The sequence below is a fragment of the Solea senegalensis genome, linkage group LG20 (genome assembly GCF_019176455.1).
Source record: "Solea senegalensis isolate Sse05_10M linkage group LG20, IFAPA_SoseM_1, whole genome shotgun sequence".
Taxonomy (NCBI): Eukaryota; Metazoa; Chordata; class Actinopteri; order Pleuronectiformes; family Soleidae; genus Solea; species Solea senegalensis.
The window spans coordinates 2148363-2168656 of NC_058039.1; the positions used below are offsets into that span (position 1 = coordinate 2148363).

The 20294-nt window shown below is 40.4% G+C and overlaps 1 protein-coding gene across 1 annotated transcript in view; it reads right to left on the minus strand.

Annotated features, from left to right (window-relative positions):
- The window catches only part of angpt1 (angiopoietin 1), a 53273-nt gene that overhangs the window by 11670 nt on the left and 21309 nt on the right, over nucleotides 1-20294 (minus strand). Inside the window, exons 2-7 of the mRNA XM_044052011.1 lie at nucleotides 17271-17426; nucleotides 16604-16725; nucleotides 15297-15529; nucleotides 9225-9352; nucleotides 7743-7844; nucleotides 4245-4411 (exon numbers count right to left, since the gene is read on the minus strand). Of these exons, the coding sequence (XP_043907946.1) occupies nucleotides 4245-4411; nucleotides 7743-7844; nucleotides 9225-9352; nucleotides 15297-15529; nucleotides 16604-16725; nucleotides 17271-17426 (908 nt within the window). The remainder of the gene's footprint in view (nucleotides 1-4244; nucleotides 4412-7742; nucleotides 7845-9224; nucleotides 9353-15296; nucleotides 15530-16603; nucleotides 16726-17270; nucleotides 17427-20294) is intronic.

The window sequence follows — 20294 nt, forward strand, 5'->3', positions numbered from 1 at the left end:
TGCATTTAAGAAGTTGGCTGTCCCGGACAAGAGGGGATATTGAATAAATATGAAATGGCTCGTTCAAGAATAAACATAAGTTCTTTGTTCCAGCTGGTAGGCTTTGAACATTATGAAAAAAAAAATCCCCTTAAAACCTCCATTTGTGTCCGTGCATACACTCAACCCAACAAAGTGTTGGAAACCTTTTTGGAAATGACGGTTGTCCCGAGTGCCCGGCGTGCATTTGCATTATGGGATGCATTTATTACACCTTGACATTCAGCGGCTCCGATTTCACGGCTTTGAAAGAGATAAATGAAAGTTACCTATTTTTGGAGAGACGTGACGCACACACGGCCATAAACACAGGGTGTATTATGTTGAACAGAATGTCAGAAGTCATTTGAGGACTATTTTTCACTTCTTCACGACATCTGCGTGTTTTCTGTACGCTCGCTTCACGGCCTCTTTTGTGAATTATCTTTCAAAACATTCGTCCACATTTTGAACCAAAGACATGTTGATAAATGAAGGCGATTACCTTTATGTGTTGATCTGGTGGTTATTGTTGCAACAATATTTACAGGTCACCAAATTATATTGGATTTCACTATTTTCTTTTCTGCAACCCACGCTGCAGCCAAATCATCATCTGACAATGATGATGATGATGATGATGATGATGATAGGGAACAGTAACCCCTGCAATTACATTGACCTCAGTCACAATGAGGGATAACAAGTGAAGGAGCTAATTTCACAACATTATGAGGCTGTGGTTCAGTGGGAACTTTGTAGCTCCAGTCAAACCTAACTTGGTCCTATAGAACGTTTATATGTTCACAATAAAGTGCTACAAAAAACAAAATAATACATATTATTATTTATTCATTATGCACAAATCAGCACATTCTTTTGTCTACAAATTATAATTACAATTTATTGTTATTTAATGTGGCTGAAATACTGTAAAACTATGAATAACTGGTATCAATATTTATTTACTTATTTACAAGGAGTACAGTCCAAAATGGAAAGCTAATTCATTCGAAAACTACTTCTTAAACGACCAATTATCAACACTGGAGTGTCCACCAATAACACAGTGAGTGCAGAAAACGCAGAATTCCATTCTTCTTTTTACACTGATCGATGTCTTTTTCGGTAAATCCTTGGACCTCAAAGCCCTTGAACATAAACCATCCCACTGCTGGGACACAGCTGTGTTAACACGATGCTGTCAGTTATGCACTTATGAGTTTGGATTGATGGAATAAAGAACAGGACAGCAGGAAAACCTTCCTGAAAATGGCCTTAAATGAAGTCCAAAGGTATTAACTGAGGAAAACATGATTTTCCCCTGCACTGATAAATTGATGAATTATCCATGCTTGAATGCCGGCCCTGGGACATTGAGCACACACATCATATTTCTTGAAATATTGCTGTTTTTGAGATCGACCCTGACGCATTCTGTCTCTTTCACTACGACTACACTGCTGCCAGACACTGAAACATTACTCTGAACGTGTTCCCAATCTTAGAATTTAAAAGAAAACATCACCAAATGGAAGCTATGGGTGAACAGCAACAGTACCTTATTTTGGAAATATCATTCAAATATTTTAACGATTGGATTTTGTATCAATTTATTGATATAGATGATAGCAAGTAAGATAAGGGAGTGTAAGATGGGTGAATATGGCGAGAAAGTCAGCTTTACTGTACATATGTGGTCTTTGTTAACGTTTGCCCGAGTCATGCTGACGTACACTGTATTCCAGTAAACCACCATGGATTGAAGAAAACAGTCCAAAACTAACTCAAACACAAGCCATATCACTTACAGCGACTCTTGTGTTTCACAGCAGTAAATGTAATCTGGAGAAGTTGTCGCAGATTATTCGACATTTAAAAGCAGGAAGGTGCACAGGAGAGCGTGGCAGCGTCTGTTTGTTTTGGCCTGTGTTTCAGAGGAACAACGTGCGATTATCATACCACGACTATTTTGCAAGAACAAATCTATTTATAGAGCTCATCGTGTCGATTCTAAACAGCACGAGCCTGCATTCAAAACAGGCTGGCGTGGCTGGGGATGCCCTTTGCCATTTGCTTGCCTCAGTGGGTCAAAAGCAACTGTCTTTCGAATGCATTAGAACAAAAGGTTAGGTTTGGGATTATAATAAAGCAGATATGATGCCCTAAAGCCTAGGATTTCAGTGTATGTGGTGTTTTTGGTTGCATGTGTATTATATTTCTAAAATGACAAAAAACTGTGTGGGTTGGTGGCAACTGGAAACCGTAATGAACAAAAATAAAATGGATTTGTATGTGTAGGATTTGGCTGCAATCGTGGAGACATTTGAAAGGTTGAAACTAAATGGTGTCCCTTTAAAACAAATTCAAATATAACATATTTGTGGTTTACAAAATTACGTCAACGTCTGGCAATCGGACTTCAAATATATACAACAGGTACTGCTTTAATACTTTCAGTTTGCTCCTGCGCGCTTCCATAGCACTGTGTTTACCACATAATGCAGTCAGAACGGAGCAAAATAATGACCTAAGGTTAACAACAGATAGGTTTGATCCTAATACTGTGGTCACACAAAACCTCAACATTGAGAGAAGTTCAAAACAAAAAACTCTCATCTCCTTGGCCTGATTGAAATCTATTCCTCCGGTCCTCAGAGAAAACCCCCAAAGCCCACTGCACGTATAAATTCCTTAAGTTTGAAACAAGTCAAACCCCCCCTCAATGGGAGACAATTCCCAAAATTGGACATGGCAACAAGTTTAACGGTCTGCCTGATGTAAGGAAACACTTGAAAACCTGTGTTCTATTCTAAGAGTGTGGGTTTTTAAGCTTCAATATCACGTCCTTCTTTTGCCATTCCAAGACATTTCGAAACCAAAAGGGACCTCTTATCAGAGTGGGCTAACCATCAAGTGAAACCGTCACAATTGGAGATGCCAGACCAGCTGTATTGCATGGAAGTGTGTGGAATTTGCAGTAGTTTTCCACGTCAAAGTGAGGCCAAGCATCTGCCATAGTTTGAGGGCTGTTATCATTAACCCCCTCAAAAGAAAACAAGAAAGCTTCGCCCCCGCGATACACAAAGACGAAGCATCCGTCAATGGAAGGTTTGCAACAAGGACACAATGACAAACGATACGTCGGGGTCGGAAAGAATTTTCAAATGAGAAAAGTCTCACCACATAATTATAGAAGAGAAGGACATGATTGAAGTATATCTTAACACATTTGACCTTTCTTTCCCCTCTTTGTACTAAACGTCTGCTCTCCATTTTGCATGTGTAACAAAGTGACGGGTTGAACTCTGAACTCAGCTGCTTTCACTGCACAACGTCTGTACGTATGCTAATGCACGTTACAGCGGTAAACACGTAATGCTAACCCCAATTTAGCATTTATAGCAAAAACACTTTCACATTAACGTCAGTTGTCGCGTACACATGTTACTATGCTGTTGTTGTGCGCGCAAAATATTGTGTAGAGCAATTGCTAACAGTAACTAGCCCTGCATGAGTTTGCATCCACACTCTTTACAACCTCTCAAGTGGAACTCGGTCATCTTGGTTCCATCTTGGACCAGTTCCACCTATTATATGTAAATGGATCAGGGATTGTGGTATAGCATGCTAGCTAGTTAGCACTAAATATGCAACGTCGCAATGAATGTGCTAACCATGTACACCATTTTTGTTTTGCAGACAAATTAATATTAATAGCAACAGTTGAGCGGGGCAACAATGATTAGTAAGATTTTGAATAATAGACTGTGGGAAATATTGATTACAAAAACAACAAATGCAAACCACATGGTGGCGCCAGACAAAATAACAATGAGAGCGTGGAAGTTATTAACAATCATTCTGAATATCTGTATTAAATGCCACGAAAATCCATCTGTTTCCTTTGTCTGAATCAAATCAAACAGGCCAGCATTTCCACCCGTGCTGCTAATGTGGTTTAAAATAATGTCTTCCTTTAACTTTCATATCCATGCATTCATTCAGGTTTCCACCTGAAGTCTGTATCACTTTAACATGTGGTGCAAAAGTGATTTCATTTCAAATCCCAAGGAAACTCTGCAAAAACAGATCATTCCCCTCCATGTTTTTCATAATACATAATGAAAGTTGGCTGAAAGTATATTATTTTCATTTCTGTGGATTCTTTGACCTGAAAATCCTGCTGTCCCCCTCTTTATCGAGTAGTATTGAGCAGCTCTTACCTGTAGTTTTGTTTCTCACTGCCAATTTGGAAGCGGTCATAAAGAGAGAAGGCCTGGTGTCCATCCCAGTCTGTCAGTTCAACACGGAGGGCATACTGCCTCTGGCTGGTCAACTGATAAACATATTCATTCCCCAGCCAGTGCTCTGCAGACAAGCTCCCAAAACCCTGTGAAGAAAAACACAGTCATTAGCATCCAAAAACCACAGGAAAAAGAACAGTGTTTAAAAACCCAGAATGATTATATTGTGTTTCTTTAAAAATGGCATCAGAATGAACACTTTCTTAAAACAATCGTTTTTTTAAAAATAATTATTTTCACATTGAGTTTTTTTCTTTCCTCTTCATCCTTGACATGGATTGATGTATCCATCTATAACAGTGTAAATTGGTACCAGGTGAAATGGACACGTCCACCTATAAGTCACACATGTTAAACTCATTATTACTTGAAGACTTCTTTCCCCAAAATATACTCTGCATGACGGGGCACGCCTTCAAACAACCGCAACATCGGAGTATTTGATCGGCGTGGCTGCCGGTCACAGGCAAAGTGCTTCTGACAGCGGCGGGATTGCAGAGGGGAATATAGCGCAAAGCAGGATGACATTACACCGCTGACAGGATGGTCTACACCGCTCCATTAAAGACGGAGGTGGAGGCAAAGTGTGTGTTTGTGCTGAGCGTGTGTGGTGATGAGGAATGGGAAAGAGGGAAAGTAAATATGGGGCATTCCTCTGGCCTTAGGCATGTCCTGCCGAGTGGGTGGAAGAGAAAGTGACTGGGGCCCATATAACGGCTTTCTCTCCTCCCGCTCACTCCCTCTTAACAATTGATCAAACTCCTGATGAGACACACCCTTCTGACTGGCTTTTAGCTTGGTCCACTGTGGTTTATCTGCAGAAAACCTGGCTGAAGAACAGGCGTGGAGGAAATCTCTGTGGATGGGATGATTTCTCTTACAGTGTCCCGATGTTTGTTCTCACGCAAACCTGATGAACACTGCGAAGCTCCGAAGAGACAATGAGTTGGTCCGTCGTATTGTTGCAATTGGTTTGAATCCCTAGTTAAACTCAGTTTTCACATACAAATAAGCGATTGTAAATGTTGATGAGTCAAGACTCAGTTTCAAAACCTCTCGCCATCACAAGGATAAACTATAGTTGTAGTAATATTTCTTTGTTGCATTCACTTCATCAGATTATTTTTTTTCTATTTATTTTATTTTTTATTTATATATATATATATATATATATATGTGTATATATATATGTATATATATATTTATTATTATTTTATTATGTGATTTTTTTATTCCTTCTGTACTGTGTGTCTTGGACCTTGAGTCTGAAAATAAAGCTTATTTATCTATCTATCTATCTATCTATCTATCTAACTGTAAATACAACAATTCATAGCCGCATTTCCATTATCTTAACAATTTCAGCAAAACTTCCAGAACTAATTTCTACTTTCACTTCTACCTCTCACGAGATCAAATGCACAACATTGCTCTTTGGCGGCCGCCATGTTGGATGCCAGATGTCACTTCTCTGTCATCATCACATTTAGCATGCTAGGGGTTTGAGATGGCTTCCTGTATTTTGAATATGAATTGAATTGAATGACTTTATTCCTCCCCCAGGGGGGAAACACACATTCACATCAGCTCAGTTAAGACAAATGAGAATAGAATAAAAATAAAAATAAAATAAATTAAAATATAATATAATAAAATAAAATAAAATAAAATAAAATAAAATAAAATACAATACAATACAATAGTAAGAAAAATTACCAAAAAATAAAAAGTAAAAAAGATAAAATTACACTATAAAAATATAGAGTAGTATCAGGGATCAAGTAGGATCTCTTGGAGATTCTGAAGTTGGCCTCACTTGCCACGCGTGTCTGCAGCGTGAAATCAAAGCACTGGCAGACTCAGCTGGGTTCATCCAGGCTAAATCATACTTGCTCACATGCAAAGAATACAATTTACACTTACCAATCTGTTGCATGCCGTCATAATTTAAACTACCTCATCCCTTTCCATGATCCATCACCATGAATGAAACCTGCACCAGTGCACCACCCTCAACTCAGGATGCTCCACTCCTAATTACACAGCACACATATCTTAGCAGTGGCTACAAATAACTTCTATATACAGTATGTTGTAAACATTTTAAGGAGATTTTTTGCTAGACCTACTGTGATTTGTCTCTTTGTAATGAAATGATAGTTCTTGAGATACTGTATCCTTTTCATTTGAATGTGCACTACACCCCCTGTTCCCAAAATACTCTCCATGGTCCGACTAAGAACCAGCGACTTTTTCCCTGAAAGGTTTTCAAATCTTCCGAGGCCATTACATGTGTGAGCACAAACCCCTGGGGCACTAAGAATGAAAAAAAGACTTAATAACACAATAAAACACTGTTAATCACATCCAGCCTTTCTAAAGGAGTCCAACTGTCACACTTAGCTCTGAGATCAGTGGATCGTAAATCTCGTTCAGCGTCTGTGAGCGTCCCTCTTCCCTACACCTGTTTAAAGCTTAAAGGTGTCCATGTCTCGTTTTTCTCATGTGTCTGTTCCACTTCCCTTCAGACCATTTACTCTCAAACACTGAGAGACCCTGGTCACGTTGACAAAACCATGACCTTCCCTCTTGTTCCCAAATGCTGATATGCTGTTTAAGTTGATTTTTGTCCAAGAAGCTCTGCTCAAATATTTCCTTAAAACAGCTGATGTGGAGATTTCAAGGCTATAAATAATTTCATCACAGTTGTTTGCTTTCATTTGGTCTGCTGTGAAAGTTCCTTGGCTCGTTTCGCACCCAAAACATGACTCGTCGTGTAGATGGTCGATCAAAAGCAGCAGCAGAGAGGGGGGAAAACAATTCAAGTGGAAACAGAATGCTCCGAACAAGGGATTCAGGGAGGAAAAAGCTCATACAACGGATAAAGGAAGGTAAACGCAGGCGACTTCTAAGTCAAACACAAGCACTGCAACCTGCACGCAATAATAAACCAAAGTGAACATGTATACGCAGCTTAGTTTGGGCTTAATGCAAATATGCATTGATTTCTTTTCTTAATGTCAAACAGATGAATCACCAGTATCCAGGATATAAACAGAGACTAAACAACTGGTGTTTGTGTGTTTTTCCCCCAGATTTAGGTCATCATTTCCTGTCAGAAAAGAGTAAGAATAACAGTATATCACTGCGACTTCATCTGAGGACACTCTGGGTAGTATTGCACACACAGTAACAGCAGGGGAGGTACCGCTGAGGACGAATGACATCTGGATGAAGCGCTCCGAAACGTCCTGGAGTGAATGGCATGAATCCTGCCTCTGTTTTTCGACACTTTGAAAAGGTCAAGAGTGCACGCTGTCTGTCACAATGTATTTTTGGAACGGGAAGTTCTGCTCATCACACATATTCGTAACTTACGCCTCATGGACACGTACGAGTGTCTTTGTCTTCACTCACCGTCTTGTACTCCTTCCACGTTCTCTGGAAGTCCACGCTGCCGTCATTTCTGCGCTGGATGACCGTCCATCCGCCACCTGCTGTTTCCATGTTGCAATACACCTACATGATTGAACATGAGTGAAGTGGAAACACAGATGTATGAAGTTAGTAGAGGACGTATACGTAACCCAAACTACAGATTTAATGGATTCAAAATTCAGCGTGAGTCTCAGTGGCATTAAAGAACAATGGAGGGTCATTTGGACAACCACTTTCAGACACTCCTCTTCCCAGGCTTTCATGATGAATCATCTCTGGGAATGCATCGTATCTATGTCCTCCTCAAACATAATCAGCGTCTACTTATCCCTCAGCAACTCCCCAGAGATGTTCCTCATCAGAGGGCCTTGTTTCAGCAGGATCAAAGTGGAGGTCCAGTCTGGACACATACCAGCAGACACCTGGGTGTAATGTGGCCCTTAACCTTGGACCTCAGTGTGTGTAAGCTGATAAGGCAGGGCCGGCGCCTCTATCTGCAAGTGCCGCGCTTTGTTTTGAGGAGGAGACCCCGGGGTAGAGTGGAGAGGGTCTCGCTCCTCGGCCAGCACACACAGCTGAACACACACACAAACACAGTCTGGGTGTAATTAAGGAAGTAGCCCTGACAGAATCATTCTCCCCAAGACAAGCTCATCATTCATGGTATATATACGCACGAGTCAAGTGTAAACCCTTTTTTTTTTCTTCCGAAAAGGCAGTTTTTTTAAATTCTTTGGTCCCTTCTGTCATTTTATGCACACAATCGCTGTTGTTCTTTGGTATTCAGGGTCCGGTGTGTAAGATGTACTACCCTTAAGTATGTTTGTATAATGTTTAGCGTAATCACATCAAAAATGAGGCTCTTGCTTTAAGGAGGCCGTGATCATGTGCTGACAGGTTTCTTCAGCAGCCCAAATAGACGCTTGTTTGGTATTATAAAGGCAGCAGCGTACGCAGCGCATGGAAAAAGCCACTAAACCGCACTGAACGTGGGACGACAGCAGAGTGAAGAGGAGGGTTTGCATCCTCTCTGCTATTCAAAGGCCTCCTCAGTTCCTTGTAATCATTATATGTCACTAATTGTTACACACAGGACCTTTAAGGTTATTATGTACAAGTAAAAGTGCTGTGTGTAGGTCACAAATCAACACCCAGCCAAACCTCGTGTCAACCTCTTAGAAATAAAATCATCATCCAACTGTGAGGAGCATGTGAGATAAGTGTGGGGACAGAGAAGACACAGACACACCACTGTTTTTACACCTGTCTCGATACTCTCACGCCACTGCTGCTCTCCGCTCGTCTGCCAAGTGTATTTTAAGCTCCCCGGTCGCCCTGCAGCAGTCAGCAGCCGTCATTTGCACTCGTCACCGGCCGATGTCCAACTCAAAGAAAAATAACAGAGCTGCCCGGACGCGGTGAAAAGACAAGACATTTTCACATCGCATCGCAGCTTCTCACCTTTTTGGTCTCCTGGGAGTTGAGCTGGATGTTGTAGATGGCGTTCTTATGGAAGCCGGCCTGGAAGAGGTCAGCACAGTCACGGAACTTCTTCTCCTCTTCTTCCACTTTCGTACTGTTAGGAACAACTGTGGAAACACAAGACACGATGGATTTTTATTTTCTACGTAGAATCAGAAATAAAACACATTTCACTGATGAAAAATATGATTGGTTTATAATAAGGTTATTAATATGGTTTTCAGCTGGATAATTAATTAACAATTACAGACAATTTATAACATGTTTTTGACGGGATGCTGTTAGTGCTTACTAATGTTACTACTATTTATTTTAATGGCAAAAATGAGCTTTATTGGATGCACAGTACAGACACGTGTACAGACGTCAAGTATTTTGCAGGCAACAAATCACGGATGGTCTTTTTCAATGTAATTTATTAGATACAATTATCTGAACATTTATATAATGAAATGTGACATGCTAAATAAGAACCCGCTTATAAACCCTTTAGAAAAACTATAACTAGATATTGTGTGATTATGGTTATAAAAAATATACTGAAAGTTGTTTTTTAAGGTTATTCCACTTGCAACAATGAAATTTAATTACAGGGACACTAAAAGATATGAGCTTATTCATATTTTTGGGGCAGTAAATGTCATAAACTTTGATTAGCTTAGCATAAATCGTGGAAGCTGGGGAGACAGGTAGCTCTAAAGCTCACAAATAAATGTTTTTTTTATATTTATAGCCAAATAAATGCAGTGATAAGAGGACCGAGGGAAATGTCTATGTCTCATTTTATTTTTTTTCAAATCAGCATTTATTAACATAAGTACCAGGCTCAGACTTCCCCTTTATCTGAAGGTGAGAAGGTACACAGTAGCTGACGTGTTATCTGTCCAGTAGAACGATGAAAGGAACTGTCTTAGATTTGACTGACCTGAATGCCAGAGCTCAGGTGTTGAAGCTACAATATTTTGAGAAGAGATCAAATAAACACAGAGCATAATAATAGCACTTTAAATAAAGTACAAGCGACTGAGTTCCTGTCACCCTTCACACAACCTTGTTTGTCACACAGGCATGAAAACACAGACGTCCCACGACTTTTTATGAAACCATACATTTCCAACGGGGCAATTTATCAAATTCCACATCTTTATCTGACTTATCTCACCAGATAGAATCTGACGTGTCCAACGCGTTAACAAACTGACTGATTTTTCACTCTGAGAGAGCGAGGGTTTCAGATTCTGACAGACCATTTCCATCTGTGGGTAATTATGGCGGTGCGGATTTTGAAACCAAGCAAGACACTAAGGACAAAATACTACAAGCTATAAATTTCCAGTTCCTGTTATAACAAGTGGTTTGTATTTGTCTTTGAAGCCCTCGGTTTATTGACCAAAAAAAACTCCTTCCGATTTTCACCTTTCTCCGCCCGTCTTCATCTCAGTTTTCACGCCATTGTTTTTTATTATTGGACGTGAGGAGGTGGAAGAGGACGGGAGTGAAAAGCGAAATGTGTCAGCAGACCTCTGCCTTCGCTGTGATCCCGCCCCCTGCAGGAAACTTCCCGGTGGAAGAAGGGAGCTTATATTTGGGTGTAGCATGCGAGCATTTTGACAAAGTATTCAGTGTCAGGAACAAGAATCCCCTGCTGCTACAGGTTGACGGAGTGGACCCTTGCACACCAGACTCTAATACAACAAAGGGTGGCCCTGTCAGGTGGTAATTTACCCCTCGCTGTCACTCAGTGGGGGGTATTTTAGAGGGCAGGGAGATCATTGAAAACAGTGTGAACAATTATTTCACAATTGCCTTTAGATGTTGCCTGCTGATGGACGGGATGCCGCAGTGGAGGCGCAGCGCCCTTGAACAGCTTGCTGCCCAGCTCTACAAATATTATTTATGTCCCAATATTTATTTACAGAAAATACTTTGTGGTTCAGTGGGGACTTGTATTCAGTGGGGGGTTCATGTGAAAGGACCAGCAGGGCTTCGGTGTTTGCATAAATCAGTAACCTTGCCAAATGAGCCAAAGTACTTGAGCTAAGAACGGGTGAATAATGGAGCTAAATGGACATCACAGCCCCCATGTGACTATAATCGGTCTTTAAATACTGCTGAGGGTTGAAGTTATTCATACAGCAACCAATTAGTTTCTCTGGTGTATTCATATATGAAGGATGCAAAGCACTTCCAGTTCATTCCCACAGTACAATGTGAAATGGATTACAAAAAAAAAAAAGGATTTATGAGTTAGTTAAAGTTATACGTGGTCAATGCTGCACACCCTACAGCCTTTGAAGCGCTTTGTGAAGAATTAGGTGCTAAACGCTAGAATGTTCTCGCGTGTCATTTGCACATTTGGTAGAAATCCCAAAGATTTTTTGGTTCATCGAGGAAATCTGAAAACATGTCAAAGCATTTTATTGTTTAAAAGGTCCTTGCAAGCCACGGTTGTCATGTTCAGGCAACTCACATACTCTTACTGCAGTTAAGTCAACAGTGAGTTGATGCACAGGAAAATGGAAAGCATTAACTTTTACAGCCAAAGCCACAGTCTTTCCTTGGACTTAACCAAGCATGTTAGTGGCCTAAATCTACTTAAACCATGCTTTGTTTACACACACATACCAACCTCAACCTCCCTCCTGTAATCTTGTGAGGTAATGACATTAGACTTTCCACACTGGTTCAAAAATGTACAAAATGTTCAATCTTTTAAAATGTAATTTGAGAGGAATGTTAAAATATGTTCACGTTTGCGGCTCTTGTACTGTTTACAAACTCAGCTGCAAAACGTGCAGTGAGCGTTGCAACTGCCAAAATGAAGGAGTAGAAGAAATTAGCGCCTTCACCTGGATTTCATATGGTCATAAAGAAATGAATGTGCCAGTTGGAGACAACACAAATCTGTTTTTCATGGTCACTGAAGTATGAACATAACCATGTTGCACTAACTCTAGCGCTGAGGCATTACACTGAATTATTGAATTACTAAAATAATTACACTCTCTTTGACTCATGAGTGAGCAGCTGTGAGAGTGATGACTGCCATTCACTAAGTGCAATAATAAAACACAGTAAAACAAATTCATATTAAACAGCCAGGTATTTTACACGGCTTTCCAAAGCTGAGATCAATTACTGTTAATAGCGTGTGGCTCATTGCACCCTAATGACTTTTAGGTAATGATTACAACCTAAACAAGAGCTCCATGGCTGAATTTGGCCACATCAAAAACGTTGTCCAGACCCACAGTTTGCATTGCAATGGTTGAGAAACCTTAATCGTAGGAAAAGCCATTGATGGAGAAATGGAAAACAAGAAATTTGTTTATTGAGATTTAGTGTAACAACTCCCCTTTCTAAGCATCTGTCATGTTCCCCAAAGCAAAGTCAAGGATGATTTGAGTCCATGCTTAAAGGAAATGCCCAGACTCAGTTTTCAAAACAGAGCCTGATGCAAGCAGACGCCACTCCACGGCATGAAACACAAACCCTTCGCCTAAAATGGGAATCTCAAACAAACAAAATCCCTGCCGTGAACGCAGAAAAAACAAGAGCTTTTCTTCTTCTGTGCTTAAAACAAGGGCCAGTGCGTCGGACGATCAGTGAGATCTTCATACTCCTTCACCTCCTTTGGACAAGTTCTCCCTCAGGAGCTGTAACAGTTTGACTTATTCTAGACAGGGTTGAAGGAGAGGGGAGACCTCTGACCTGCACACCCGCCCCAACCTTCAACGCAGCCGTGGATCAGGAAAAGACCAACCACAGAGCCGCCGCGGTCACGTTCCGTTTCTATCACCTCTCTTTAAGGCAGCCACCAATTATGGGTGAGGCTATGACTTGAGATATCCAGCTATGAACACTAAACGTAGCACTAAAAGCTATCTAGGAGAGCTTCCAGTGAAATCAATCAAATACAACAGGTTACAAATGCAATAAAAGTGAGACTGGAACATGTGAAATCAGGTCCAACCTGAGTGATACAGAAAGACCAGTCACGCCAAGACGGTCTCAGAAGACGTTTGGTAATTAAATACAACATACACAAATCCAGAATAAACCGATGCGAGTGTGAACGCGAGTTAAACTATCCTGTGACATTTATTGCAGGGAACATTAAAATAACAAAAGGGAGCAGAATGATATATACGGGGCATGTGTTAATCATGTGCAACAGTTATCCACTCGTGACTCCTACATCCCTTCATGCCCCTGTTGTTTCCTGTCTGATGGGGAAACATCAAGAGGCACTGTGGGGTCTCGAGGCGTCTCTGCAGGAAATCCACAAATGGCAATGAGGTTGCAGTCAATCCCCAAATCTAAAATCTCTTGTGACTACCAGGATTTAAAGCCACGGTTATAGGATCAAGTGGGTTTCAAGTTTAAATGGCCACGATAGGGGGTAAATGAGTTCACTGTGTCTCACAAAATGAGAAAGGTTGAATTACTGCCGGGTTAAACGTGGAGTCAGTGGAAATGCCTGGTCCCACAGAAGGAACAGACTCTTGAGGGAATAAAAAATAAGCCAATTACCTCATAATTACAAAATTAAAGCGTGAAAGAGACTGTTGCAAGAAAAGGACACCATGCTGGTTCAGGAGCGGCACCCAAACCTGGTTATGGTAAGATTGTGTGTGTTTCTTCATGCTGCGCTCACTGAAGCAGAGAATGACGCTGGTGCATCCCTGTGTCTGTCAGCATGGGGTAAAGTTTACAGAACGCGTGGCATCATCATTTTGTAAGGATCATAAAAACCAAGGATGTTGTAGCGGTGAATTGTGATTGGAGGAAGTTGGTAATCCAAAACAAGTTGAGTGCTGCTTTGAGTTTAATTCACTCACAGCCAGTCCGCAAACATTATTTTGCTCATTGTGGTCTGGAAAGGGTCGATGCGGCATTTTTCTTGGGTTAGAGCTGTCGCCAGTGGAGGTGAACAGAACTTGGATTGGGTGTACAAGCAACTGACAGCTGACTGACGTGAGCTCTCCTTGACTGAAAAAATAAACACAAACCCTCCCCAGTGTGGACCAAGCCAGTACATCCTCGATGATTCAGATTCTGCTTCAGGGACATTTACGAATCAAAGAATAACATCCATGCTAGCAGTTATTTTATGCTGTACATGGTGGAAAAATGTTGATTACATTTTCCTTCTCACTTTCAAGACTTCTCTGACCTCCTACACTCTACACTACACTACATTATTGGTGTCTTTGTGGGACTCCTTGTGTTTCTTCAATTGAAGAGTTGAAATATTTTAATCAGGGTGAGACATGTTTGTGTAATGACGTTGCAGAGATTCTTCGTATTTGTAAAAACAACGGATTCTTGCGTGAGAAAGAGACAAAGTGGGACAAAGTAGTGATATTTTTTTTCTAGGTTTTTAAAAAAATCGCCCATGACAATTGTGATAGTCATTGTTATAATAGCTAAGTCTGTATCTTTGCCACAAAGTACTGATAAAGTTTCATTCCTTTACTTAAGGTTTTAGGATTAATCCTGCGGAGATAAACCTAACTCAATGAAAATTCAACAATTCCAATAATCTCAACCTCACAGTGGCGTCTATGTAAAACGTTACCATTCTATAGTTGGACAGACAGATAAAGTGATAAATAATCCAGCCCTCAAGCTACTGTTTCCTGCTAAAAATACTGTGGATACTTTGTCAATGTCATATTACACCTTTGCTCACCGATGTGTCTGAGCACACAATGGTTTTTGGCTGGCCTTCCACAGTATAAATCACGATTGTTGCTCTCGCGCCTCTTTGTTTAACTTCAAACTTCACAGCCCTGCTTGTTCTTGTCATCAATCTAAACCGCTGATTATTCCAGCTATGAGCTGCTGGATCCCGTCTCAGTAGCTCAGCCAGTGTATCAGACTTGTCCGCTAGATTAAACATTTACTTCCACCTCAAATATGTTATGGCTTCATCTCCATCAGTCGTACGACACAACTGCCAAATCTACAATTGAATAAAAGAGCATTGGGCGGCTGAAAACGGGCCAAACCTCCTGACATGTAAGCCACTGATTCCAGATAACTTACCTCCATCTTTGGAGCAGAGGTTGAGCAGGTTGTGGACGGTGTCCATCATCTCCTGCTGCTGTCGCTGCAGGGCCGTGCTGTTTCCCGTGGCTCGGCTCAGCTGGGTCTCGAGCTCCCTGATAACCCCACTCTGCCTCCCTACCAAGGTCTGGAGACTCCCCTTCTCCGTCTTCAGCGTCTCCAGCTCCTCATGGTGTCGCATCTCCATCTCAAGCATCTTCTGCTCCATGAGGCTGGAGAAAGAAAATTGGAGTGAGGTTTAATTTACAGGATTTAAATGGTTGAATCTTGTTTTGTCACTGTTTCAATAAAACCTCTAATTTCGGGGATAATTAATAGGATTCTTCTATATTAAAATCCTGCTATTCCTCTGATGAAAACTGAGAGTAATGGCACTTAATTGCAGTGATGCACACCCTTCCCACTAGCTCATGCTCAGTAATACAGAAATACAACCACTGACGTCTTCATAGGTTTGGTGGCTTTGTTCTCTGCAGAGTACAAACAATACCCTTCGTCATGCGCGTCACAGATTTGAGAGGAAATGAATAAACCCTGACAGTGTCTGAGCTTCAGAATTATACAATTTACTTCCTAAAAGATGACATGAACTTCATTCATTAAGCAATCATCTCTCCCCTGAGTTATTGATTTGGTAAAGGAAAAAGGATAGATGACATGTGTAAGATGGAAACATGTCATAATTGCACAAGCTTAGGGAAAATGACCTCAGAGATCTATCTGCACGAACCGCAAGAAGAATTTAAAAATCAGACTCTCTGGAGATTCTGCTTTCAATTGGTTTTCTTATTCGTTTTTTTTTTCCTGTAAAGTGATTGCAGCATCTCTCCATGGAAACACCAACAAGAAATGTGGACCAAACCCTTTAAATCAATCCCCCAGGACCAATCGTTGTAAAGTACAAGCTCTGGAGACATGGAGATACATCCAAAAGGCATATTTTACCTCCTCTGTGTTGCAACAAATACACAGCGGTCCAACTTGGAAAGCGTAGCCACATGGATTTGAGGCTGATTTACGGAACATCACAGGGCAAATGAGTCTCGATTATGCAGTTATTTATACAAGTGAAAATTGTTTTGGAAAATGGACAAAGTAAGTGGCAGTCAATGAAAGCTGGTAGCAAGCCTTTGATTTTATTTATGTAACCCTGCTGAGAACAGCGGTAGTTCCAGTAAAGGTTTTTTTTTTTTTCGTCCATCTGTTGCTGTATCATCTTTTATTTCTCCACAATATCTTTGCTGCTTTTTGTTGAGATTGATGTGCCTGCCGTGATGTCTGTTTACCTGTTCTTGTCATGCAGTTTGCTGATCTCATTGGTCTGAACCATTAACTGTTTCTCCAACTTGTTAGTGGAAAGAGAATTTTCGAGCATCTGGATTTCAAGCCTCGACGTCTGATTCAGGACCTGCCATGAAAAGAAATACATAGATGTAAGGAATACAAGAAGACTAACACACTGAAGGTATAGCAAACATATATATTATCTGCACCAAACCCTGAAAGAAAAATACAAACGCTGAGGCCTGCTTTAAGAGTTTTAAAAAAAAACTCTGCACATTAAAAGCACACATCAACTTTGTTTTCCTTTTGTCACATGGCAATACTTAGACGATATTAATCTCTGCTATATAATTACCTTCTTTTAAACATTGCAGTTATCATCTTAGTGCTTAAGCAAAAGTTACTAACCACTAACTTTACAACTTTCCATCACCTCCTCCTTAAACAGAGAAAGGAGCCTGCGCCAAATAACTCAGCGGTGGAACACACATTTATATAGCATCCCTATTGACTTTGGGGCAGTTGAGTGTGGAATGGCTGGGTTAATGGAGCACTGGATGGATCCCTCTTAGTGTTACAGCATGTGCGTGAGAGAAAGAAAGCGCAGAGAGAATAGAGAGCGAGTACATCTCACTGCACAGTATCATGAGTGGGTTTATTAGGCGTTACCTGTGTCTCAACGTCGGTTAACTTGCGCGTCTGTTCTGCCGTCTGAGAGAGGAGGTTAGTGCCCATTTCCAACATGGCCGCAGTGTGGTTGTGGACCGCACTCTGCTGCAGTTGAGCCATCTCTGTCTTCATGCTCTCTTTGATGTAGTTTTCAATCTGCAACAACAAGAAAAGTCCATTTTAATACCGTAAAGGTCAAGTATGTTTAAGGTGTTTTGGCAGCAATGTAATATACTACTCATAAGTATGTTTGTATACTGAATCGCTTTAAAATCAAATAAAATCAAATAAAAACGCATGTGGTTTTCATAGCCTTATAACTGTATTATGTATTTACTTTACAGAAGCCACCATCTTGCCATGTTCCTACAACTATCAAGTCCTCCATTTGTTACAATCTTCACTCTTTACGCACTGGACCTTTAACTGGATTTCAGCAACAATAATCGTTCTATAATATGACTGGCACTGAAATAAAACAGTACAGGGTTAGTCAGTACAGACTTAGTACTGCATGCATTTTTATATGAATATAAAGAAATGTGCTTTTCAACGTCCTCCGCTTTTACACAGAGGCATGATAAGGTAGGTCACAATAAGTTACCACAGTAAGATGGCGTCCTCCAATCAAGCATGGCCTTCCCTAAAGTACATTAAAGGGCTTATTCTAAAGAACAAATTATTATTTTAAAGCCATTATTTACCGTATACAAATATACTTATGGGTTGTGGATTCAAATTCTGCCCATAAAACAACCTAAATGTTACATACTGAACCTTTAATTAAACCCACTGACTCTTTCCATCCTTGGACTTTGTCTCGTTGTGTATTATTGTGCTTTACATCATTGCATTACCTCAACTGAACTTATTAGATAGAGGGATATGGCATTAGACATCCTTTTGTTTTACAGATACAGTAAATATAACTTGATTTGATTTTTAAATGCCGTCTTCACAGTCTGAAGATGATTCAACGCGGCCAGCGGGGAGAATCTCAACCACTTGATCTACAAAAGATGTTTTTTGAGTTCTGCTTTGGCTCATCAATAGGGTATAACTGCCATTTCTCTGGCACGTCTAAGCCAAGACAGATCATTGTCAAAGAGAACAATATCATATGTGTTGTGATCTGAGCAACAGTTCCCATTCAGCAACTTTTCTTCTGTAGAATCTGTCTGAGGGCGTAATTCAATTTATGGGGTAAACTTTTGTACTGTGCATCTGAAGGTAAAGAATAGGTTTCCAAAACAAGAGTTCCTGAACTTAAAAAACAAGTAAAGTGATAAGAATTGTTTCAGGTTTTTTCTTCTTCTTTCCTCTATAGCCCAGGAATTGTAGCTTCAGTTCACTACTCATAAAATTAATAGATCAAGGAAAAATTGTTTGGATTATTATGGATTTTTAATAAAATCGTCAATCTAACAATGATAGGCAATAAAACTGAGCAGTAATAGCTTTCTTTGCTTTTCAACTGAAGCATGCATACTTTCAGCCATCCACACTACATATATGTATATATATATATATATATATATATATATATATATATATATATATATATATATATATATATTAAAGTCAGATTTCAGATTTAATACAGCTTCTACTAAGTGTGAAATACATGATGCTTATACAAGTGTCACTTTCCACAGAATATACAATGGTCTGGCCCAAGAAGTTGGAAAGAAAACAACAAGTCTGGAGTCCATGCTCAAAGTAATGATGGATTACTCAGATAATGAACCATAGAAAATGACTTTGGAAATGGTTTGCAGTCCATGTAGAAATTGAAATTTTTCTCAACACTATATGTTTTTTTTCCATCCTTAAACTTGACAGCTTAGACCATCTTGCACCAGTAGTCTTTGCACGACAGTTTACTCCTCTCCTCAGGTTGTTGTAGCCACTGTATAAAGAGTAACTAAAAATGAGTTAAAAATGGGTGTGCGTACTGCCTTCTCTGGGTAAACACCTCACATTACATTTTCCTATTAGCTGGCTCTTCCCAGGCCTTCGTCCATTCCCTGCTGCTTCGTCACCAAACGCCCTCCTCTAGCCACACCCCCAATATGGTGGGGAGATGCCGCAGCAGAGCCGCATAAATTCGGCGAGATTGAGCACGAGTGGGAGTAGGAAAAAACGTTGATCGCAAGCTCAGTGTGCTCCTGTTTCTTCAGCCGGTAGAAATACTGCTGCATTTGTTACATTTACAGAGTATATCCATGCGAGAAGAATCCCAAAAAAACCTGGTCTCGCTGTGCAGTTGTGTGGAAGCGGGTGGATGCAGTGAAAATTGGTGGAGCTATGCGAACCAGTGCGAAGTTAGCCTCAGACCAGGGGTTTAGTTACTCTTTAAGGACAATGAACGGCTCTACACAGTGCGAGTCATCTTGAGAGACACAGAAGACATGGAAGGGACAGATGACTGAGGGAAACTGAGCACTTCATGGTTTGTCTCTGAGGGAATGAGGCTGAGTCATGGCTGGATCTGGTGGGGGGGGCATAAATGGAAAGTACCAAGGAGAAAGATTAAACAAACACATCCAATCATGTAGAATCACCACTTGGGAAGCTATAAAATAAGCCTATGTGGGTGTTAGGGTATTTAGAGGGTTTCTAAGCTTGACTCCAGTTAAATGTTGTGTTGTTGCATGCAGTCAGTCACTCTAAATAGAATCTATTGTCAGCAATGAACACAATACGTGTTTCTATTGCCAGAAGTGAAAAGCAAATTTACATCATTTTGGAATTTGATTGTGGTGGTGATTGACCTGAGGTTCTTATATGTCAGCATAAGATTCTCTCCAGAGAATAAGCCAATTATTTTAAGTTAAACTGACACTGGAGCCAATTCATTTTATTCACAGTGCTGTTTTCTGTCCATTTTCATCAAGCAACAGGGTCAAAAAAGCCAATGAAATGACACACAGTGCGTCACTGGAGTAGACTCAGCTTACAATTTGGTAAGCTTCTGCATGGACTGTGTTAATATAGGGTTAAAAAAGAAACCCAAAAAACATG